The 21,531-nt window shown below is 37.8% G+C and overlaps 1 protein-coding gene across 2 annotated transcripts in view; it reads left to right on the plus strand.

The window, feature by feature from the left end:
- rwdd (RWD domain containing 4) overlaps positions 1–19,967 on the plus strand; it is a 37,836-nt gene extending 17,869 nt beyond the window's left edge. For both annotated transcript variants that reach the window (XM_051928643.1, XM_051928642.1), the window contains 4 exons: positions 475–625; positions 9,632–9,749; positions 15,091–15,260; positions 17,179–19,967. In XM_051928643.1, coding sequence (XP_051784603.1) covers positions 475–625; positions 9,632–9,749; positions 15,091–15,152 — 331 coding nt within the window. In that variant the 3' untranslated portion in view covers positions 15,153–15,260; positions 17,179–19,967. The remainder of the gene's footprint in view (positions 1–474; positions 626–9,631; positions 9,750–15,090; positions 15,261–17,178) is intronic.
- The last annotated feature ends 1,564 nt before the right edge of the window (positions 19,968–21,531 follow it).

Here is a 21,531-nt window from a genome sequence, read left to right on the forward strand (position 1 = left end):
AATACAGAGAGGTCCTTGAAGAAAACCTGCTCCAGAGTTTACGCAACCTCAGACTGGGGTGATGGTTCACCTTTCAGCACAACAATGACATAAAGCATACAGCTAAGACTTTAAGACAATTCTCTGACTGTCCTTGAGTTTCCCAGACCTAAACCCCATAGAGCAAAGAGACCTGAAGATGACAGTTTACAGACTCTTCCCATCAAATTTAATGCGACTTGAGAGGACCTGCCAGGAAGAATGGGTTAAACTGCCCAACGAAGACTTGATGCAGCAATTCATGCCAAAGGGGCTTTTACAAAATACTGAATTAAGGGTCTAACCGCTTATATGAATGAGCGGTTTCAGCTTTTGATTTTACATAAATTTGCAGATCTGTGTGTGTATATATGTATGTGTGTGTATATATATATATATATATATATATATATATATATATATATATATATATAATATATTTGTTTATTTATTCAGCTCTTCAGAGCAAAAGAAATCGGTAATGGCCAAATTAGAAGAGCAAGTAGAAGCAAATCTTGGAACTGCCATGATGTACACACTTTTTGAATGGGCAAAAGATAATCATTGCTGCCTTATGGCGGATCATCAGCCTGTAAGTAATGCATTGGTAAGTGAGACCTCATTACTTTCTATTTGGTGTACTAAGCAAAATGTTAAGTCAAAATTATTAGTGAATTTTATTCTGGGCAGAAAAATACAAAGATTAGTTTATTTAGAAAGGTCTATTGTGCATACAGAAAAAAACAAATGTTGCTTTGTGTTTCTGTTTTATTTTCTTTATGTTGACTTTGTAGTAAATGGTTGTATCTGTTATGTTGTTGTTATTTTTTTGTTTAAGTAGTATGTAATTGTCATGCATACTAAATATACCATTACCTTACCATTCAAACAGTACACCTTGTACGTAACTTATTCATAATTCCACCAAAGTTGAATTTCTTTCTTCACTCTAGTGGTCTAAGAGCCCATCTAGTTTCAGTTTACTTTTCATGTTAGTTTTTCCGGTCTAGCATAGTGTTTATGCAAAATTTAAAGTGCATTAAAATAATACGGAAACTATTTCTGTGCAATGTATATTAAGAGAAATATAGCTAGTCAAAATTATAATCATCCCTGTCCATAAAGTTCAAACTTTGTTAGCTTAAATCTCCCTTAATACTGATCCAAGACATGTGCAATTTCAGTTCTATGGGTTACTCAAATGACCAAATCAGCATGCCAGATTTTGTTAAACTCTATGACAGTGAGGTCTAAAAGTGTGATGATTTGACATGGAATTAACCCTAAATGCGAGTAAACTCACCACTCCCAGGCACAATCGAAATTAACAGCCAGGAACTGTTGGAGACCCAAATGATTTATAGGGTGGTGGGACCAACCATTAAACTTATGGAATATAACACAGGCAGCTTACATACATAGGTCAGGTCAGGTATGGGAGCATGCACTGGTTCAATTCGTTCCTATACCCACTACACATTGAAACACCTCGGGATGCCTGTTGGCAGCCCCCCAGGCAGACATGCGGTCCACTCACACCCACCGGAATTGACCCGTCTATCTGTCGCAGCCAGGTCCTATATAGGCATCCTCTTGGCCTGATCCAGCCAATCGGGCCTTCAGCAATGAGGATCCTGTGTGCTGGATCGCCGTCAGGTAATTTTGCCAACTGGCAGTAGTGCCGTAACTGACGCTCCCACACAATACAGGTAATGTGCCTCATTTGGAACTCTGTGAGCAACCGCTCGTTCGACACAGTTAAACCAGTGGTACCCAAGCATTCTCCAAAGAGACACAGTACCGAAGGAGTCCAGTCTTTATCTCCAGTAACTGTACAAAGGGCTGTAGGAGTAGATAAGACAGTAGGAAATTAATTAGTAGCAGATATTCACTAAGCAAGTTTTCTTTTTTAATTATATTGAACAGTTAGTGGTCAAGAAATAGAGCAATTAAGGATTGTGACAGCATAAGGGTTCATTAATACGAAGGAATACAAACGGTGTGAATGGACAGCTCTTAAATGAGGAGTAAGAGGAGCACTAAGTTAGGAGAACAGACAGAAAAGTAAAGTAACCTCACAGAATAGCAAACAGCTGTCAGTCATGACTGAGAAGACTACAGGAGCTTATGGGCCTAGAAAGTGTAAAATAGCTGTAGCAGTTCTGTAATCTAATTTCTTTGCCTTAAATTTTTTTAGTTTTATCATTTAAGTTAAATCATTTAATTTTAATTAAAAAAATTAAGGCATTTTTAGTATTCCTTCAGTTTTCTATGAGAGCTACATTGCAGGAGATGCCATCTGATTCACCACCTCAAGCTCATGGTTGCTGAACTGGAGGAGGAGTTGACTGTCCTGCTTTGTAGAAGAGAATTGGTGTATCTGACCCAGGTGTCCTTTAGAGAGATAGTGTGCATCCTAAGGTGGTGCAGGAAGAGATTCCAGACAAGACAGGTACAAACAGGTGGGTCACAGTCACAAGGCATAAGGTAAAGGGTGCATGCTGTCCGGGGGCATCAACCCCAGAACTGGAAATGTCAAACTGTTTTCAGTTTCTTGCAGAGATGGACAGTGTCTCTGAAGATTCTTAGGTGATAAGCAGGATGAGAAGCCCCAATGGGCTTGGAGTGAGTTGGAGTTGTATTTAGAGGAGTATAGTTATGGTGTTATAGCAATAATGTAAAACTGGCTAAATAACAGTGATGGGGATGAATATAACATAGAGGGATACATATTTTTTAGAAGGATAGACAGAACAGAAAGGAAGTGGGGTTGCTGTTTATGTCAAACAGAATTTAAATGCAAATCCTCTTCAGTTGGACAATGAGCTCCATCTTAGTGAGGATATGTGGCTTCACCTGGAAAACATTAGGAAACGAGGTCTTATTTTAGGAGTGTTTTATAGACTGCCCAATGCAGACTGTAATTTCAACACACATCTTTTTAGTAATATTAAAAAGGCAAGTTTACAGGGGGATATTATAGTCAAGTTTATAGGGGGACTTTGTAGCAATCGCCTGATACGGGAACGCGATTCCTACACTTCACCACCCGAGAGGGCAGTGGACGATATTTGAAGGATAAAATAGCATTACCATATTCTGTCCTCGGCCCCTCTTGTCCCCTATGCGCGCCCTGAAATAACTGGCAAAAAAAAAATCAGAAGAATGTGGGACTGGTAAATATATTGAAATCTGCTGATTACATTTACTTGCCTGGTGCCTGAGTACTCTTTTGTGAACCCCCTTTCCCAGATGCCCTCTCCAGCGGCCAAATCCTAACCCCCAGTTTGACACAGACAATAAAGAAAAATAAAAGAACTGTTCTCAAAGAAAGCAAAAAGAAAGATTTAACGTAGTCCATATACAGTACTGTGCAAAAGTTTTAAGCAGGTGTGAAAAAATGCTGTAAACAAAGAATGCTTTCAGAAATATAAATAATGATTGTTTATTGTTATCAATTTACAAAATGCAAAGTAAGCGAACAAAAGAAAAATCTAAATCAAATCAATATTTGGTGTTGCTACCTTTTGCCTTCAAACCAGCATCAATTCTTATAGGTACACTTGCACAAAGTCAGGGATTTTGTAGGATTATAGTCAGGTGTATGATCAACCAATTATACCAAACAGGTGCTAATGATCATCAATGTCATACGTAGGTTGAAACACAGTCATTAAATGAAACAGAAACAGCTGTGTAGGAGGCTTAAAACTGGGTGAGGAACAGCCAAACTCTGCTACCAAGGTGAGGTTGTGGAAGACAGTTTCATGTCATGGCAAGATTGAGCACAGCAACAAGACACAAGGTAGTTATACTGCATCAGCAAGGTCTCTCCCAGACAAAGATTTCAAAGCAGACTGTGTTTCAAGATGTGCTGTTCAAGCTCTTTTGAAGAAGCACAAAGAAACGGGCAACGTTGAGGATCGTAGACGCAGTGGTCGGCCAAGGAAACTTAGTGCAGCAGATGAAAGACACATCAAGCTTATTACCCTTCGAAATCAGAAGATGTCCAGCAGTGCCATCAGCTCAGAACTGGCAGAAACCAGTGGGACCCAGGTATACCCATCTACTGTCCGGAGAAGTCTGGCCAGAAGTGGTCTTCATGGAAGAGTTGCAGCCAAAAAGCCATACCTCCGACATGGAAACAAGGCCAAGCGACTCAAGTATGCACAAAAACATAGGAACTGGGGTGCAGAAAAATGGCAGCAGGTGCTCTGGACTGATGAGTCAAAATTTGAAATATTTGGCTGTAGCAGAAGGCAGTTTGTTCGTCGAAGGGCTGGAGAGCGGTACAATATTGAGTGTCTGCAGGCAACAGTGAAGCATGGTGGAGGTTCCTTGAATGTTTGGGGCTGCATTTCTGCAAATGGAGTTGAAGATTTGGTCAGGATTAATGGTGTTCTCAATGCTGAGAAATACAGGCAGATACTTATCCATTATGCAATACCATCAGGGAGGCGTATGATTGGCCCCAAATATATTCTGCAGCAGGACAACAACCCCAAACATACAGCCAAATTCATTAAGAACTATCTTCAGCGTAAAGAAGAACAAGAAGTCCTGGAAGTGATGATATGGCCCCCACAGAGCCTTGATCTCAACATCATCGAGTGTGTCTGGGATTACATGAAGAGACAGAAGGATGTGAGGAAGCCTACATCCACAGAAGATCTGTGGTTAGTTCTCCAAGATGTTTGGAACAACCTACCAGCCGAGTTCCTTCAAAAAATGTGTGCAAGTGTACCTAGAAGAATTGATGCTGTTTTGAAGGCAAAGGGTGGTCACACCAAATATTGATTTGATTTAGATTTCTCTTTTGTTCAAGCACTGTATTTTGTTGATTGATGAAAATAAATGATTAACACTGCCATTTTTGAAAGCATTCTTTGTTTACAGCATTTTTTCACACCTGCCTAAAACATTTGCACAGTACTGTTACCAGCAAGCCCGCGATTCTCGGAAGAATTGCAAATCCAAGAATGGCAATCACTTTCTGTTCCCTCCGATACTTGGAGGAATGAAATATCATGGAGGGTGGGTGTGTCCTGGGAAAGTTCATTAAATTAAATAAACATATTTGTACTAAAGCGGTTTCTTTTTGGAGCGGAGACTCATCTGGTTCTGGTGTTTCAGAAGCACGTTGTAGGTGCCTCCGTTTATTGTTTTTATTCATGCAGTCTCTTTTTTGTTTTTCTATGGATGTGTCGTCAGTGAGAACTCGTTTGCTGACGGCGGCGGATTCGCATGCTGAAGTGAGTGCGGTGGTGGGGGCGGTCGCGTTCGGGCGGCTGTACAACCTGGCGTGCATGCTTTACCTCAGGTTTAGTTAACAGGTCGTAGCCATGGTAAAGTTTTCATTTAATTAAATAAACATATTTGTACTAAAGCGCTTTCTTTGTGTGGGCGCCTTCGTTCATTGTTTTTATCCATACGGGCTTGTTTACAGGTCGTAGCCATATGGGCTCGTGTTTGTATTACTAATCGTTGAGCTCCTTCCATTTGGAGCTGTGACTCCTAGCCTTCGTGTATTGTTTTTATCCATGCGGCCTCGTCTTTGTTGTTCTAGAGCAGGTGTAGTTTACAGGTCGTGGTGTTTGGGCGCCACGCACTGACTCTGGGAACTACGGGCTCGGTGTTTGCTTCTGGTGTGTCTGAAGCGCGTTGTAGGAGCCTCCGTGTATTGTTTTTACCCATGCGGCCTTGTCTTTGTTGTCTGGAGCCGTGACTTGTTTGCGTGTGGTGTTTTTGAAGCGCGTTGTAGGAGCCTCCGTTCATTGTTTTTATCTATGCGTAAAACAATAGGTGAAGGAGGTGAAGTCTTTGTTGTTCTGTGGCTGTGTCGTTAGGTAGATGTCGTTTACTGTTCGGCTTCTCCGCTGGCTATCACGAAGAAACTCATTCATGAGTCCGACTCACCAAACGGGAGCACCCGGATAACACCAGACCCTGGCCTCTTCTCGGGGATTCGTCACACTGATTATTACTTCGGGGTGGTCACCCACAAATAGCAGACGTCCCTGGGTGAAGTCAGATCCTGATGATTCTTAAAGAGTAGATAGTCGCCTCCTTGCCTTCAGCCTTTTCCTTCCTTTTTTCTCCTCTTTTCCTCGATCAACCATTCCCCTTAAAAAGAAAAATTTCCCGCCAAAACATCTTTTGCCCTGCTTGGTTGTTATGGTAACATGACGCCAACAACTGGAATATTTACCGGGCGGGATCCTCTAAGCACTGGGTCATCCTCAAAGGTACCTGAAGGGCTATTTATAGACACCCTCCCAGCCACATTATAAAGTGACAGACAGTCCAGAAGGCCAACCCGACTGACAAATTATATAGCCTTGCTACAACTTTACCTATCCGAATATTAACTGGGGTAACCTTGCAAATCTGCAGACCACAAAAGCAAGAGTTTTTAGAAGTAATCAATGACTGTTGTTTAACACAGTATATTATAGTACCAATGTAGGGCAAAGCCTGTCTAGATTTAGTATTTTGTAATAATCAGAGTGGAATTGAAGGTGTAGAGGTGATTGAGCCACTAGGGTCAAGTGACCATAGTATAATTCAATTATCAGTGTTTTATGAGTGCAGATGCAGAGACTAAAACTGTTAAGTTTAACTTTGGTAGGGCAAATTTTGAGCAAATGCACCAATGTCTAAGGAGGTTAGATTGGGATAAACTTTTAAGTGTGGAGACAGTTGAGGAGCAGTGGAGCATGTTTAAAAATGTTTTACATGTAAAACAGGACAGGTGCATAGCTAAATGTGAAATTGATAGAAAATTTTAAAAAAATCAGCAGTGGGTTAATAAACAGTTAAAGAAGAAGCTGCAAAGAAAAACAACAGCTGTATAAGGCGTTATAAGACTAAAAACTCCAATGTGAATTTTAGGGCATATAAGAACATGAGGGCAAACATTAAGAAGGATATTAGGGTGGCCAAAAACAGTTGGAGATGAATATGGCAGATAAGACGAAAGATGACCCAAACAGATTCTTTCAGTATTTTAGTAGTAAAAGATCAGAAGAGGACGTGAAGTCCATCAGAGATAGTGAAGGGGAATTAAAAAAATACAGACCATGAAATAGCGGCTGCTGTAAACTTGCATTTTTCTGAGATCTTCACAAGTGAGGAAGCAGGTAACCTCCCAACTGTAAATGGGACTACTAAGGAGGTACTGATTGATTTTGAAATTGCAGAGGGAGAAGTACTGCTCAGATTAAATAGGCTGAAATCAAAGAAATCTCCAGGACCAGATAATTTTTTTCCTTGAGTCCTTAAGGATGTTAACGAGAATGTATTATAAACCCTTGACATATTTTTACGAAGTCCCTGCTCACTGGGGAAATTCTGAAGGACTGGAAAATGGCAAATATTATCCCGTTAAATAAAAAGGGTGACCAGGCAGATCCAAGCAACTATAAGCCACAAAGCTTAGCATGTACCACAGGAAAGAATTTTTAAGGATAATATTGAACAGCACATGGCAAGTACAGGAGCTTGTCTGAACAGTCAGCATGGGCTCAGAAGAGGGAGGTTATGTTTTACTTAACATGCTGGAATTTTATGAGGCAGCAACAAAAGGGTATGATTAAAGAGGGTGGTTTTATATTTACGGACTTCGCCATGTACACATCTAACACTGGTCTTTACTTTCATCCATTGTCGCAGTAATACGTATCGGCAAGCAACAATGGAAATGTTGCTGTCGGAGTCAAGGAGTTAACTGTGTGTCCATTTATGAGTACTTCTCCTGTATGCGTTAATGATAGGGGGTTAACGAGTGCACATAAACCGCCTCTCCCCGTCCACCTGCACCTCTCCTTGTCCCCGGGCAGGTCATCCACCCCCGAGCCTGAGAACTCAGTAAGAGGCTCCGGTTTGTATGAACGAGACCTGGTAGGTGTGTCGTAATCCCTACAGAATCCACCAGAGGACCATTCTGTTCCCTCAGATTGTGAGGCTGGTTTTGGTGTTTCTAGGAGCTGTATAAGCTCCTCCATGGTGTGGAAATCTCCCCAGACTGGCTGGGCAATATATTTGGGGAGACCTTTCAACAAAAACAGGCAGGCTACCTGTTGTACCATTTGAAAGGTAGTAAGCTCAAATGGCCTTAGCCATTCTGCTGGCTGCTCCCGGGTTGACCTCTCAGAGTCTAACTCCCAGTTTTTTAGGGTTTCTACCTGCTAGTCTGGGGAAAGCCTGTATTTACGTGGGACTGCAACTCCTATGGGTGGCTCAGCTCTCTTCTCCAAGAGAACATACTGAGCCCTCATTGTTTTCTCCATAGGAACCAGTGCACATCTGTATCTCCCATTCATATTCTTCCTTTGAGAAAATATTAGACCTGTTTTATATTTAGGAAGCGGAGCCCCAACTAAGCTACTCCGGAGTCCTGGACAAACTTCCCCTCCCGGAAACTCTGCCCTAGTACTTTCCCACCTGGTTACTTCTTAGGTCCTGTCCCAGTTTCTTCAGGTAACCAAAATCATGCTGGCTGTGCCACTGTGATAAGTCAACCACTCCAGACATCATAAAGGTTTGGGGCAGCCACCCTTATATTATAACCTGGCTGCAAAAGTTTAAATACCTGAACAGAGTTATTCACAAGATTGAGTCCAAATCAGAACTGTAGGACTGGAGGTAAGCTGGCGGCTTTAAAGGCCCGTAGAGGAAGTGATGTCATCAGGGCTGGAACTGGAAGTGATGTCTTCCCTGGTGGGATTTCCTGGGAATGATCTGCAAGGAACTGAAGACAGTCAGTACATCCTGCTGCCCCCTGGTCAGATGTAGTATTAGAATTACTCAAGCCCTTTAGCTGCTTCCTACTTGCATGTGTGTGACAGTATATATATTGTGAGGTTTCTGAACTCTTTTGGGACACACACGCCCCCAATGGGATGACACGCCGAAGTGCAATTGCGATTGCCATGTCTGTGGAAGATTGCTCGTCCTTTGCTGGGGCAACCGCAGGCTCACAGCACTACAGCAAAGCACTGTGGAAGCAACTCCGAGCCAATTGCGGTCATGCTTGCGCCTGTTGTCGATGGGTGATGCAAGGAACATTATAAATGTAGGGAACCGTATTACTTGGCCACTAACTTGGCCCTGACCCTGCCTGTTTAATGTGTCTTTGTATAGTAGAGTGGTAGATCGAGCTACAATAAATAACTGTGCTGTTCATGTTTCAAGCTGAATAAAGCTGGTTTTGCAAAAGTACTGAGACTCAGCCTCGTGTTTTGGGACAGACAGATTGGGGGTGCCCCTCTGTTACAGAAATGTATTTAAAGAGATGGTATATAGAATATGCGGGGCACAGGAGGAAAACTGTTTGGACCTTTATATATTATAGATAGAAAATCAGTTATTTGAGTATTTTAGTACAACAGCCTTATTTTAAATACCAATGAATAATAAAACATAGCAAAAAGTAGAAGTAAAAAAACCTAATAAAAAGTAAATAAAAAATTACATTAACGCCTTGTCAAAACCAAACTTTATTAATATAATAAAGAGATCTATATAATATAGGTAAAACATACATATCTTAAAATAATATTGGAAAAAAACTATTAACCACTGGTTTCTCACTATTACACTTTTAATTTTTTAGACATTGGCAACAACCAATGAAGATGCTGTACCTGCAAATATGATTACTTCAAGTAAGAAAAAAGATAAAAAAGAGCATTTGACAAAAGCTCAAAAAAGAAAGCTTGCAGGAAAAACAGGTTTGGGAATCCTTTTTGATTGTTTTTTCTATTTTTTCAGTTCCATATTATATATCTTAGTTGTTTACTTATCAGGTTAATTTATTATGTAATTATTATAGTATTAATTTTAAATCCTGTATTTTTTAACTATTTATATTTGGGGTAGAGCTAAAAGCTTAAAAAGGTTTTCTGTACTTTTATTTTTGTAAATCAACCAGACACAGGATTTGCCTGGTAGCACAAACTTAAAGGCAGATTGATATTTAATGTAAGGACTGTGTTAAATATTGTTAGATGATATACCAAATTGACCAATACCATATGATGTATTATTTGAATCGATTTATTTACTTGTTTACATTATTGATTTTGAAAGTTCACAAGCAATATAAATGTAATTTAATGATTTTGTCAGTAAATCAGGCAACTTTGACTTTGATAAAATGACAATTTAAATTTATTTGCATTTGAAACATATTCAGAATCTGATACTCAAAATGCCATGTTTTTCATAAACGTGCTCTGTTTGAAATGTTTATTCTTAATAAACATTAATTAAAAGTTATGTTTTGGTTTCCTTTAATTACATCTTTAAATTATTTGTAAGATATTGAGATAAGAAAGAGGTGTTAGCAGCTTTAATGGTTCTGCATATTTAAAAACCTGATCTTTCAACAGATTGTGTTGTACAGACATATACAATTAAATGTATTTAAAAAAATAAAGTGGTGTATTTAAGGGAGAGTTTAAAATATATGTTTTTAGGGTGGTTATTGTCATGTCCTGAAAGTATAGTTAAATTCTTACTTGCATATGCTAATCAATATGCAGTTCTTCACTACTCTCTAGCACTATGTTTAGTGAATAGACCTACCTTATCTTAAAACTTTTGCCTTCTTTACCAAAAAATCGCAGAATCATTTCTCATAACCTAGCAGCACAACCAAAATCAGAGAGATATCTCAGACACTGAAAAGATGTCTTGATGTGTTAACTATTTGCATTAAGAGAAAAGTAGCAGTCACAATTTAGCAAGCTAAGTGCATACTGTAATTGACACAAACACGTATACAGTATGAAACAACAGGAGCAATATGATTTTACGTTGTAGCCTTTCTGCTATATTCAAAGTTATTCATAAAGCTGAGTTAAAACTGTTTGGACTGCATAAACATATTGTTAATTTATGGTTATCAATATAAATGTGTATCATGATATGAGGACATATTGTTCACACACACACAATATGAGGACATATTGTTCAGACCTATGATTAAGTAATGATGCACAATCTATAATTATTTATATACATCTACTTTGTCATTTCTACCAGATTCTCTTTAATAAACTCAGACAGCAGTGCTCAGTTCCTCTGTTGCCTAACAATTTGGTAGACACACACACACACACACACACACACACACAGACAGACTACATTTTTATTTATTAATATAAATTTTAATCCTGGGTTCATACTTTTATGCTGCCAGTTTTTCTTTTCTATTTTTGTTGTTGATTATTTACCTAATGAAGGATTTATCTTCTGTCTTATCCCAAATGTCTGGCACATCAGAGCAGGCTTTTCTTCAAGGTTTCTCTGAATTGTGCTGAATCTGTTTTGGTTTCTGTTGTCAAAATCTGTCCAGGTCATGATAGAATGAAGGTTTAGCATAGCATGATGATATCAACAAAATGCTTTACAATAGGGAAGGTGTTCTCAGAATTGTGTACAATATTATGCTTATACCAACTATAGAACTGTGCATCGAGATCAAAATGATTAATTGTATTGTGTTTTTTTTAACATTTAATTTAATACTCCCATTTCAAAGAAATCAGTATAGCTACAGCTTTATAATTCTCCATACAGTATGTGCTCTAGTTTGCAGCATTACAATTTAAGATGTGGCAGTGTGATGTACAACCACAGTTTTTTTCTGTTAATAATTACCAATTATCTCCCCCTTTTTAAGTCTGTCTTACATTCATGTAGTAGTTATCTTTAAGTTAGTTATTGTTGTAGCCATGTATTAAATAGGGGTGGGGGGAAATGAACTGAACAATGTTCTATACGTTACTTTTATCCATATTACTAACCGAGAATGGTAAACCGGAAGGCACAGATGCAGGTACACGGCGATGGACGCAGGAGACATAGTGCGCAGGCGCCTACAGCGCGCGTCTCATAAACCGCAAGCGAAGTCTGATCCACCGCGAACGAAGGAGTCACGGCTCAAAAACGAAAGAGCTCAACTAACGTAAATAAGACATGAAGCAATAACGCACAGCCACACAGAAAAGAGGATTATGCACTGCACCCCAGAGTCAAACAGAAGACACTACGGAGTCCGCAAAGGTCCACAAAGATAGTACAGAAGGCGCGAGAAAGTACGAAAGGCGCAGGCGCCTACAATGCGCTTCTGAACTAAACGTCCACACTACACAGCATGGTCCGGGTAATAAGAATAAACGAACTCTCCGTATTAAACATACGGCATCCTCTCATGTCCAAACCATATAGCATATGTGAATCACATTACAGTGATGCATTATTAACAGTACAACCACAGAAAACGCTCCGTATTAACAGTAAGTGCAATTATCCATATTACTAACGGTAGACAACGGATAACTAATGGAGTCACGGTCACAGCTCCAAAACGATCCAGCTCAACTAACAGAGCTAAAAAAATGAGCCCGCGTGGATAAAAACAATAAACATAGGCGCCTACAACGCGCGTCTGAAACCGCGGAAGCAAAACTGTCTCAGCTCCAAAACCAAACAGCTCGACTAACGGAGCTACAAAAACGAGCCCGCATGGACAAATACAATGAACATAGACGCCTACAACGCGCATCTGAAACTGCGGAAGCAAAGCGGGCACGGGATAAAACGAAAGACCACAACTGACGGAGATACAAAAACGAGTCCGCCTGGATAAAATCAATGAACGCAGGCGCCTACAACGCGCGTCTGAAATGCCGCAAGCAAAGCAGGCACGGCTCCAAAAAGAAAGAGCTCGACTGACGTGGCTACAAAGACGAGCCCGTCTGGATAAAAACAATGAACGCAGGCGCCTACAACCCGCTTCCCAAACAACGCAACCAAAGGAGTCACGGCTCCAAAACGAAACATCTCAACTAACGGACATACAGAAATGAGCCCGCCTGAATACAATTAATGAACACAGGCGCCTACAACGCGCCTCTCAAACAGCAGAGGCAATAGATAAACGGCAAAGAAAGGAACGACAAACAGCTGCTAAACAATTCCGCCAATTAGCTGACAACGCATTCTGTAGTGAGTCCACTATTAATGAACATTCATTAGGATTAATGAATATCATTTGCTGTCATTGTCATTCACTTAACTTCCCTGAAGAAACAACTGGCAATATAACTAATGAGTTTACACGTTGTTGTCAAAAGGGTCAGGTTAGACTGCCTCCTTTGCCATGACAATCAACAAATCCCAAGGACAAACCATGGACAGAGTTGGCATATACCTCTCTGAGCCTGTATTTGGACATGGACAACTTTATGTAGCCTTCTCAAGAGTTCGGCGTTCATCTGACATTAAAGTTAAAGTTATAGATACTCCATACCAAGGAAAACTCATTCAAGGACAACACACCATCTTTACTACAAATGTTGTGTATAAAGAAATATTCCAATAAATCTTTCTAATGTGCCATGCTATGGGTTCTTTACTTCCTTTGTTCGTCATCTACACCTTTACACTCCAATATATCTCATACATACATCAATGTATTTCGGGTTACCCAACACCAGGGGTTGGCGAGCGAAGCCCCCTAGTATGTTCTATAAACATAACCCTAACCCTATCTAACAAAAACTTGCTCAGAATTAAATTTAGACAATGTACCAATGGGCATGTTATGTGCCATAACTGAATTTTCAGTCTTACTGTGGAGACTGCTGATATATTTGAAATCCATTTTCACAATTAAAATGTTTTAAAGTGTTTTTCTTATATGTAATATACTGACACATGTTTGCACATAGGGATGCAATGTCAGCTTTAACCTAAGATAGACTAAACGAGTATTCAGAATTGAATCATAATAGTTTATATTTTAAAATATAAAATTAAATAATATCCTTGTTATAACCCAAGTATGTGGATAATATTGTATCATGTGGTCCCTGGCAACACCTCAAACTAGTAAGATGCTTTAATTAAAGTCGATGTAGCTGCTGGTGCATAAGGCAGGATCAAGCACGAGTCAAACACATGCTGAAGGAACTCTCTCAGTCCAAAACTTCGTCTTAAAAGATTTAGTGAAAATTCAAAGCAAATAGTCCATACAAGACTAAAGAGAAAAAGTTGTTACACATGTAGAATAAAAGGCAAATAAAACTGTAAAAAACGTCTCTTCTCTAAACTTAGCTTTTCTTGTCAAACTTCAGTTGTTTCTATCCTTAAAGATGCTTTACTTTGCCTTCAGTACGCTCTAAATGTACAGCACATCACGTTCAATAAAGCATGTTAATTTTCATACTATTGGGCACGTAAGGCATGGTTTAAAATCATGTGCCCTCCATGCCTTACACACGGCAAGGCAGGGCACTAACTGGGCTAATCTATAGTCAGAGAGGCTAGAAATATAGAATATACCAATTCATTTCAACTTGTGGGGACTGTAAGAACTTCTCATAGACTATGCACTAATATATAGGCAAACATTCAATATAACTTAAATAACTAGGAAATTGCTCTTACAGTCGATATCCTGTTGCCATTTTTTCCATTCTAGTGCATTTTAAAATATTATACTGTATATAAGATGTCACTTTATTTTTATCTGTCCAAATAGATCTTAACAAGGTTTTTAATTCTGATATGAAAAGGCAAAAAGGGGTTTTCAGACATAAGTAGTCAACATACATTCCGTTGTTTTGTACATTTATTTTTAAAAGGTATACTGAAAATAGTAGTAAAATACATTTAAATAATTGTAGTGAAGCTGATGATAATATGACTATTGCATAGCTTCTTGTGAAAATCTTGAAGACAAGAAAATAGGAACCCAGATGATTAAAAATTTTAGTAAACGGTGGGAATTGATCCTTTGATCAGTTTGCAAAAAAAAAAATGTGTCCAAAAATGTCTTCACAGTACTTATGCTGAAGCATAATATTGTTATGTTGATTTTCAAATAATAATACAAAATTAATATTCTGTACTTATAAATTATTATGACTGTTCAGGTGCTGTATGGTTAAATAATTTAGTAACAGGGACTATGCAGTAAAAATATATTTAACTTAAGCAGAGTGCTGTTGTTATGCAGTCTGTTTTGTTTGATTGATGGTAAGAACTTTTAATCATTGTTAGATAACAAAGGAGAGCTTCCTCGTGGCTGGAACTGGGTAGATGTAATTAAGGTAAGTCTATAACTTTTTTCAACAGATTTTTTTTTTCTTCATGATTTAACAGTTTCTTAACTTGTGTTTTTTATTCTTCTTTTCCTTATATTCCTGACATATGAAAATGGCTGTTAGCATGTAAGTATTTCTTGATACTTTTTAAAATTTTGATTTTGTTAAGCAAATTAAAATCTTGTCAGTATCGTCTGTATAATAGTATGTGCTTGTTTAGGGCAAACTTTCTTTGAATCTGTCAGCCTACTCAGAAGTACTCTAGAAAGAATCAATTAAATATACAGAAAATAAATCAATCAGACTGTAAGAATTCAGTTAATTTATTTTAAGTTGAGGGATGAAATGTTTAGATAAGTGCACTTTCTGATTGATAACTTAATGATTATTAACTACACATCATTCACACACAACAGAATAAACAATGGTATAAATTGGTGGTGACAAACATGATCAAAAATTTGATAATAATGAGCCTTGTAACTGCCCAAATGCAAATACTTCAAATTAGTAACCGGCAAATGCATTAGAAATATAGAAACACTGCAAAATCACTATTTCACCTGCTTTAAGGCATAACAGCGTAACCCTGCAGCACAACTGTTATTTACTGTGACCATTCGCACTGTGTGTTTGTTCTCTGTGGCTGTTTCAGTCATAGACAAAACACACTTTCAAATAGCAAGTTAATGCAAAAGAATAACACTTTCAAACAACTTCAAACTTTTCTGCAACTTTGAAGCCCAAAAGTGATAGATGTGGGGTTGCACAAAAAGATAGCCTGGAGAGAACTGGGAAAAGAGACTTTTGTTCCGGTACTTGAAGAAACAGTATTTGAGCTTTACTTGAATGAATACACAGCAAACTTGACGCCTTCTTAGTTATCTTGCTCCATCAGTGGTTCTTTCAAGCTAAAAGTACTTGAAGGTGTCTTCCTTTGAAGCTTTCTTTTGAAGGGAACCAGAACCGGAGTCACAGGTGGTCTACATGGGATAGAGAACAGTACGTAAGTGAGATGGCTTTAAATCCTCGTAACACAGTGTGATATGTGGGGTATGCGCTACTATCTGCAGTTATTCCTACATAGGAAAAATTTTATGTTGTTTGAAAGTATGTTTCTTTTGCATCTAACTTCTCTTTGAAAGTGTGTTTTCTTTGTGACTGAACCAGAGATTTTTTGTCAGTGTGTGCTGAGGAAAATAATGTCTTTGACAACCACCTAACAAAGTAATTCACAGTCTTGTTCACGTTTTCAAATTTGTAATAATAAGTGATTTCCATTTTCACCTACTGCTTGCATCAAAATGTTGGAAACTTTCTCCTTAAAAAGTCAGTTGCTCTTGTACTACAGTATGGAATGAAATATCATCCACTTGTTGATATATTAAACAGTACTTCAAAGACCATAATGTAAAGAACAAGAAAATCTGATTATAACAATAATGTATTAGTAAGGTAAATGTAGCACCAATTTATATGAAACAGCAACGAATATCTAGCTTTTTCTATCCTTGATGAGAATATGTAACATCCGGACAAGGATACAGGTGGTTTTTCAAATTATTTTGAAGATAGCAGATTAAACGTCTAAGTTTCTGCCCTCCACCAATTAAGATGTACTTGAATTAATATTTCCAGTACAGTCTTAAAACACAAAGTGGGAAGGTTCAAGTCATATATTACAATCCAACACTTGAGTCCTGGCCTGCAGTTGCATAGTCAAACTTCTAATGTAATGATCTATTTTGCCTAGAGAGCTATTGAGCCTTTCTATAAAGCCATGTGACAAAAAAAAACATACAAGAGATTTTTCTGAAAAATAATCAAAATATTTAAAGTGTATATTTCCAATAATTTTACTGAGTTTAAGTATTGTAGTTTTCATAATCCTTAGCCTAATAAAAGCAATGTATGCTAAGCAGTGTTTAGTTCCCCAGGCACAAAATATTTTCTTTGTGGAAAATTTCAGTAGTTTTTAAATTTCTCAAATAACATTGAAGATTAAAGGTTATTTAGAAAATAATGTTGCTTTCTTACATTTCAGCTAAGCAAAACAGGTGGGAAAGATGATGACTAGAAGATTGTGAGGGTGAAGTGGATTTCTTCTGATTTTAAAGTAAAGTGCAATGATAATGCAGGACCTGACCTCAGACCTTTTTGACACGATGCTGCTGGACTATAGCCTGGAGTTACTCTGTGAATATTAAGGAATAGAATGAAGCAGAAAATTATTAATTAAAAACTGCATTTCTGGGACACTTTAATATTTATACATTTCTTAATAGTGAAAAGATGTGTTAAGGAGAGCAACAACCTTCTGTCACATTAAAATATAAAATCCACTATAGTGGGTTTTTAAATAGTAGGTTTTTGCTTTTTGTACAATAGTACCAATAATGTACCTACGTACTGATCAGCTTTTTTTTTTTTTTTTTTTTTTTAAATATTGGTGATTACTAAAAAATCCATTCATTGGTTTACTTTGCAGGTACAGACATCTCTACAAATTAAAACCCTGGTCAGAATAAAGAGAGACTTTCCATATACTGTATTTCTTGTATCATGTTTATTAAATATTTTGCAGATTTTTGTCAGTCATGGCGTGTGTTTATGAGATACGTGTGCAATGGTGTTCTCTGCAGAAATCAAAAGAAAAATGCAAATCTTAAGGGAAATTTAAATAATTAATTCTGTATAATGCAAATACAGTTAGGTCCATAAATATTTGGACAGAGACAACTTTTTTTCTAATTTTGGTTCTGTACATTACCACAATGAATTTTAAATGAAACAACTCAGATGCAGTTGAACTGCAGACTTTCAGCTTTAATTCAGTGGGGTGAACAAAACGATTGCATAAAATGTGAGGTAACTAAAGCATTTTGTTAACACAATCCCTTCATTTCAGGGGCTCAAAAGTAATTGGACAATTGACTCAAAGGCTATTTCATGGGCAGGTGTGGGCAAGTCCGTCGTTATGTCATTATCAATTAAGCAGATAAAAGGCCTGGAGTTGATTTGAGGTGTGGTGCTTGCATGTGGAAGATTTTGCTGTGAACAGACAACATGCGGTCAAAGGAGCTCTCCATGCAGGTGAAAGAAGCCATCCTTAAGCTGTGAAAACAGAAAAAACCCATCTGAGAAATTGCTACAATATTACGAGTGGCAAAATCTACAGTTTGGTACATCCTGAGAAAGAAAGCAAGCACTGGTGAACTCAGCAACGCAAAAAGACCTGGACGTCCACAGAAGACAACAGTGGTGGATAATCGCAGAATCATTTCCATGGTGAAGAGAAACCCCTTCACAACAGCCAACCAAGTGAACAACACTCTCCGGGGGTAGGCATATCGATATCCAAGTCTACCATAAAGAGAAGACTGCATGAAAGTAAATACAGAGGGTGCACTGCAAGGTACAAGCCACTCATAAGCCTCAAGAATAGAAAGGCTAGATTGGACTTTGCTAAAGAACATCTAAAAAAGCCAGCACAGTTCTGGAAAAACATTCTTTGGACAGATGAAACCAAGATCAACCTCTACCAGAATGATGGCAAGAAAAAAGTATGGCGAAGGCATGGAACAGCTCATTATCCAAAGCATACCACATCATCTGTAAAACACAGTGGAGGCAGTGTGATGGCTTGGGCATGCATGGCTGCCAGTGGCACTGGGACACTAGTGTTTACTGATGATGTGACACAGGACAAAAGCAGCCGAATGAATTCTGGGATGTTCAGAGAAATACTGTCTGCTCAAATCCAGCTAAATGCAGACAAATTGATTGGGCGCGTTTCATGGTACAGATGGACAATGACCCAAAACATACAGCCAAAGCAACCCAGGAGTTTATTAAAGCAAAGAAGTGGAAAATTCTTGAATGGCCAAGTCAGTCACCTGATCTTAACCCAATTGAGCATGCATTTCACTTGTTGAAGACTAAACTTCAGACAGAAAGGCCCACAAACAAACAGCAACTGAAAGCCGCTGCAGTAAAGGCCTGGAAGAGCATTAAAAAGGAGGAAACCCAGCATCTGGTGATGTCCATGAGTTCAAGACTTCAGGCTGTCATTGCCAGCAAAGAGTTTTCAACCAAGTATTAGAAATGAACATTTTATTTCCAGTTATTTAATTTGTCCAATTACTTTTGAGCCTGTGAAATGAAGGGACTGTGTTAAAAAAATGCTTTAGTTGCCTCACATTTTTATGCAATCGTTTTGTTCACCCCACTGAATTAAAGCTGAAAGTCTGCACTTCAACTGCATCAAAGTTGTTTCATTTAAAATTCATTGTGGTAATGTACGGAACCAAAATTAGAAAAAAAGTTGTCTCTGTCCAAATATTTATGGACCTAACTGTATATACATTTTCACTGACATAATTCATAGATCTTTTACATTACATTGAGTTAATGTTACATCATAGATTTGAAAATTAAAAGCTTTAACATTCCTAACTTAAGTCCCCCTGACCACATTTATTAAATTATGTCCACTATTTATACATTTTCAGTACTGCCTTTCACTTTTTCTTATCATTTTGTCATTTCTGTCCTCTTGAATTGTTATGAAGAAAAAATTAACATAATCCTTTTTAATGGCAAAAAGTTTCTACAGTGGTCAAGTGCATCTGGTATCAGACAATATAGCATTAACAGAATTTTTTGAGCATTTCTTGGATTTTCATATAAAACTCAAATATTAACATTATTTGTCTCAAACTGCACACAAAAATGTCTGTAAAAGAATCATGCCATCAATGGTATCTTTTTAAAGTTGTATTGCATACTCCACAAAATTATTAAAAAATAAATATTTATCGGTTTTAATCTCAACTGTTGTATATCTTTGTTATTGTTTGTAGTTTTATATTTTTTCTTATATTTAAATTAATTTTATAGAATTCATTTTCCCTTTTTTAACAGTTTTTATATAGTATATTTTATTATGGTTTCTTAATCTACAACAGTGTATTTAGTGCAACACACTAAACAACACATGCGCACCTGAACGTCCTCATGATCTAGAAGAAAACATGATTCATCAGACCTGATAACCTTCTTCCATTGCTTCATGATCCAGTTCTGACACTCACATGCCCATTATAGGCACTTTCAGCTGTGGATGGAGTTTGCATGGGCCCTCTGATTGGCCGGTGGCTAAGTATGCCTTTCTCTCCTGGCCAGCATTAGATCATTAGATAGATCTGTGGTATAGTAGCTCTTTTATGGGATTGGACCAGATGGGCTAGCCTTTGTTCCCCATGCACATCAGTGAGCATTGGGCGTCCATGACGCTGTTGCCAGTTCACTGGTTGTCCTTTCTTGAACTGCTTTTGGTAGATACTAACCACTGCATATTGGGAACACCCCACCAAGGTTATTATAGTTTTGCCTTTTTATATTAGTTTTTATTTCTATATTTTTTCTGATCTTACTTGGAAATTCAGTTTAGTTTTAGTTTTCCTTCGTCGTGTATTTTTAGTTTTAGTTTAGTTTTTATTTCACAAAGACATTTCTATTTTATTTTTATATATATTAGTTTCAGTTTTAGTTTTAGTAATTATGGCATGGAGCGCCTACGGAGTTAGTTTTGTGTCACAATCAGACAGAACTGTACACTTAACAGATTTGGATACGAGTTTAATGCTAGTGGAAGCTTACTACACTGCCTGGTTTACTATCTGGTTTTGTTTTTGTCTGATAAAAACAAGCATAATCAAACTAGACACTGAATATGAACAATTTTACACAATTTTATAATTTTTAAAATATTTTCTCATGAAAATCACAGGGGCTTAGGAAGAACAGGGCTCTTAGACTTGAATGAGTGTGCAGACCCCACCTAGCTGTATTGAGGGAAACAAAGAACAACAAGCATCAGTGTCAAGGTTAGGGACAGCGAGTCTTGAACAGACCACCATAAAGGACAGTAAACCGATAATGAGCAGAGTAAGAGCAGGTAATAGGAGTACGGACAGGCATAACAACATATACATTACCTAAACCTGTTTATCCAGAGTAGGATTGCAGTAAATCTGGAGCCTACCGCAGCAGGTTTGGATTGAAGGCAGGATAAATCCCTGGTATGCAATATGTATGATATGGCTGATGTTAAGAACAAAAAGAATATGATATTTCAACTATCTATTTTGAGAGAGAAAAACATTGAAAAAAGGGAGACAAATATTTTAAAATATAATTCTGCTAATGGATTAGATTCACAATATCAGGTATTTTGAGTTGTGAATATGAACTAAAAAAGATAAATTAATAAATATGGAATAAATACAAAAACCCATTAGTATGTTTAGTTTTTCATCACTTGTCAGACTCTCTACCTTTGTTTGTATCGCTTCGTTGTTAAACAATGTTTTTAAAGCAAAAGTAATTGGTCAGC

This window comes from Erpetoichthys calabaricus, chromosome 5 (genome assembly GCF_900747795.2).
Source record: "Erpetoichthys calabaricus chromosome 5, fErpCal1.3, whole genome shotgun sequence".
Classification (NCBI taxonomy): domain Eukaryota; kingdom Metazoa; phylum Chordata; class Cladistia; order Polypteriformes; family Polypteridae; genus Erpetoichthys; species Erpetoichthys calabaricus.